At 39.7% G+C, this 3,272-nt stretch overlaps 1 protein-coding gene across 1 annotated transcript; it reads right to left on the reverse strand.

Moving 5' to 3' along the window:
* Positions 1-533: 533 nt before the first annotated feature.
* Positions 534-1,163, reverse strand: LOC133176665 (uncharacterized protein F54H12.2-like). The gene has a single exon (XM_061311763.1). It carries the CDS (start codon positions 1,161-1,163, stop codon positions 534-536), a length of 630 nt encoding a protein of 209 aa, XP_061167747.1.
* Positions 1,164-3,272: the final 2,109 nt, after the last annotated feature.

The raw sequence follows: 3,272 nt of genomic DNA on the forward strand, positions 1-3,272 counted from the left end.
TTCTTTTTTATTGATAACAACAACAATTAATTACATGACATTTTGATAGAAACATTGACAAGTTTGTCCATGACCCGTAGGTCTTTTATGATAAGTGTCTTTAAACCATTGAGCTACATAATGATCTCTTTGTAAAGCTGTACTATGGTCAAAGGGAAATAACCACTCGTCTGCTTTCTTTCTCAACTTGTGTCTTTGATGTAAATAATACACGCAATATTGTCCACACACATCGGTCTTCCAATCTTGATATCGATACGGATTATAAATCCATTGGTGAGCATGACGCTGGATAAAGTCTTGAATTTCTTTCTGTAAGGGAGGAAATCCATAAGAGTCAAAATATTCCACCACTGGACTGCTCACGTACAGACACACCCAGTGTTCTCCAGGTTGATCTTGAGGATCCGTATTCACCACGATAGCTTTTTCTCCAAGTCTTAATTGATCCGGTAATATATCCAAGGGGTACACTCCACCAAAAGAACTCTTTAATTCTCTGGATAAGACTTCTCTCAACTGTCCCGTATCCATTAGTAATCAATACTGACTTCTCTCTGTTTGTTTATTTCTAACAGGTTATCGAATTCTGCATACACCACACAATTTAAGGTGTTCACCGTATTGTTCGTAAATTGGACTTCTATTCTCAGATTTCCGGTTTCTATGATGTGGAATTTGTCCGATTGCGCTTCTTGATCTTTGGTGAAATCCCAGCCCCACAGAGTGTATCCGTTTTTATACTCTTCTAGGGTGATGTCCGGAGCCCAATCTTCTCCTAATTTTCCCAAAGCTTGATATAGACTCAGATAAGATCTCAGATATAAATCTTCATTGAAATTGGGCTCAAAACAACGAGTACTCATGGTCTCTCCGTTGATACTGACATCTAATTTCTTAATTCCAAAGTTTTGAAAATGAAACGGATTTTTAGTTTTATCTCCGTTAAAAGCCGCATTTTCCACAAAGCCTAAAATGAGACGTTTAGGCATCTGGCCTTGAAACAGATGATCCGTAATCTTAGATTGAGTTCCTGTCAGTATGGTAAAGGTTTTCACTTCCACTCTTCTCAAAGGATATTTGGCTCTATGAGTGTTCAAACTTTGATTAATGCCATTCATCATGACGGCCGTGGGTTTGACTTTTCTCACCCACAAGACCATGTTCAATATTTTCACTTTTCACGTACTTAGTGCTTTGATCATCATATAGAACTGAGGTCTAGCTCGATTAAATCTCAAACGGACGTCTACTCCATTAGGTAGAAATCGGTCTTGTTGAAATAGATCCAGATGTAAACGATCAAACAAGGCTATTTTCTTACTATCTTTGATGGCCTGGTGACGTTTTCTAAATCCTTCGTTTCTAGAATTGGCCGGTAACTCTGGGACGATGGGTTCGTCAATGACCACAGTATCGGCACCACCCCCTGAACCTGGGGTTACATCAAATGTCTTATTTTGAGCCACTCCAAGGTCTGCTACCCCCACTTCGTCCATGTGTCCTGCCGTATCTTTTTCCCACAGACTACAGGCTCTCATCTGGGTCATTAAAGTTCTGGGTTTGTAAGAAAGTAATTTCTCCATATAAGCTTTGTAAGGATAAGTATCGGTTCCCGGAGACACTATTTTTCCATTGACACTGAGATCGATTTCCGTAAACAAGGAATGAAAGATATTATTCACCGGGGCGCAAGTGGTGTTAGCTCCAGTCAGATCAGTACCATCGTCTTTGGTAAATTTACACACCATTTGAACATACGTTTGAGATAAATCCAGATATTGATCTCCTTGTCCTTTAATTTCAAATTCAATGGGAGCCGTATCCGAATTTAAAGTACTAGAAATGGGGTAATATTCTTCCCATTTGGAGTCTTCTAAAGCAATATTGGTCGGGGGGACTTGGAACAATTGTAAATTGTTCATCCCACAGGCACAGGAATCTGGTTGCAACATGATGTCTGTCTACTAAGATGGATTTTTCACAAATGAAGGTCAATCTCACTCGACTTTCCTATTTATAGTGTCTCTCAATCAAAGATATCTAAACCCCTTTTTCTCTTCTTAGGACCTCCTCGGGCTAACACAGGTGTTTTTTTTCTTCTTCTTCTTTTCTTACCGAGATTCAATCTTTGTTTCAGGGCTTGTACTCCGTGAGTTTTGACAGCGTCTTTTAAAGATCTCTTATTTTCTAACACGTCTAACCCCGTTCTAGCGGCAGCGGTCAAGGCATGTTTGGCTCCCTTTTTCAGTAAATTTCTCACAACTCCTCTCCCTCTCTGCCGTCTTCTTCTTTTTCTTCTCCCTTTACCTTTTTGACCTTTCTTATTCATCTTTTTAAAAGCTAGACTTCCTCCTCTATTGAGAGCAAATAAGCCCGTATTTTTAACGGCATTGAGTCCATGAGTTAAAAGAGCATTTTTGATATTTTTCCTTTTTTTAATCACATCCGCTCCTATTTTAGCTCCGGCAATCAAGGCTTGATTACGACCCATTTTGACTAGATCTTTAAGAAATCCTCGACCTCTTTGTCGCCGCCGGCCTGAGCCTAATTGGACAGCTTCTTTTAAAGTCATCCCTATAGGTAGGTTCGGTACCATTCCCGAAAGAAAGTCTATAAAATTTCCTCCTCTTTGAGATCTCAAATGCTGGCGAATTCGCCTAAATTTGGGTAGAAGCAAACTGTCTGGAAGAAGATTTAGTATTGGAAATCCAGTAGGATTAGGGGTAAGGGCTCCAGCCAATCCAGAGATAATTCCACCTACAACACCGTGTCCTTTTTGACGTAATAAACCTCTATGATAGACAAACTGTCCGTGTCCTCTTTGTCTCAATAATCCTGGATGATACTGCATGTTTTCATGACTCGTGTCAGACTGACCTAAATGCACTCCGGGGACTCCTTTTTATACCCCTTCCTGTCTTAAGGTTGAATACAATACAGACAGCATATCAGACAAGTCATCACTCCCAATAGGGTGTAACAAAAAAGATGTACACTCATCTCAGTACACTTTTCTGAAATGAAGTTTCACGACCGATTTTCCATTTAAAAAAGGCATGGGAGTCCCTAAAGGAGTCATGATATGAATCTCAATGCTATCGAAATGTTTTTTACTCAGTTTCAAATATTCCGCTCTAACGGGTTCCCATTTAGCTTGTTTTTTATCTTCCAGATTGGGTGTACAAGGAACCACTCTTAATAATTTCAAGGCATTGGATCCTACCGTCTGGGGTTCAATCAAGTCACAATACACGTACATGGAATTCAGA

The sequence above is a fragment of the Saccostrea echinata genome, unplaced genomic scaffold (genome assembly GCF_033153115.1).
Source record: "Saccostrea echinata isolate AGI-Se365-2 ecotype Australia unplaced genomic scaffold, CSIRO_AGI_Sech_v1 ptg000080l, whole genome shotgun sequence".
Taxonomy (NCBI): Eukaryota; Metazoa; Mollusca; class Bivalvia; order Ostreida; family Ostreidae; genus Saccostrea; species Saccostrea echinata.

Excerpts from the sequence above, each read along its gene's own strand:
- LOC133176665 (XM_061311763.1), bottom strand. The coding sequence starts at position 1,163 with ATGGTCTTGTGGGTGAGAAAAGTCAAACCCACGGCCGTCATGATGAAT.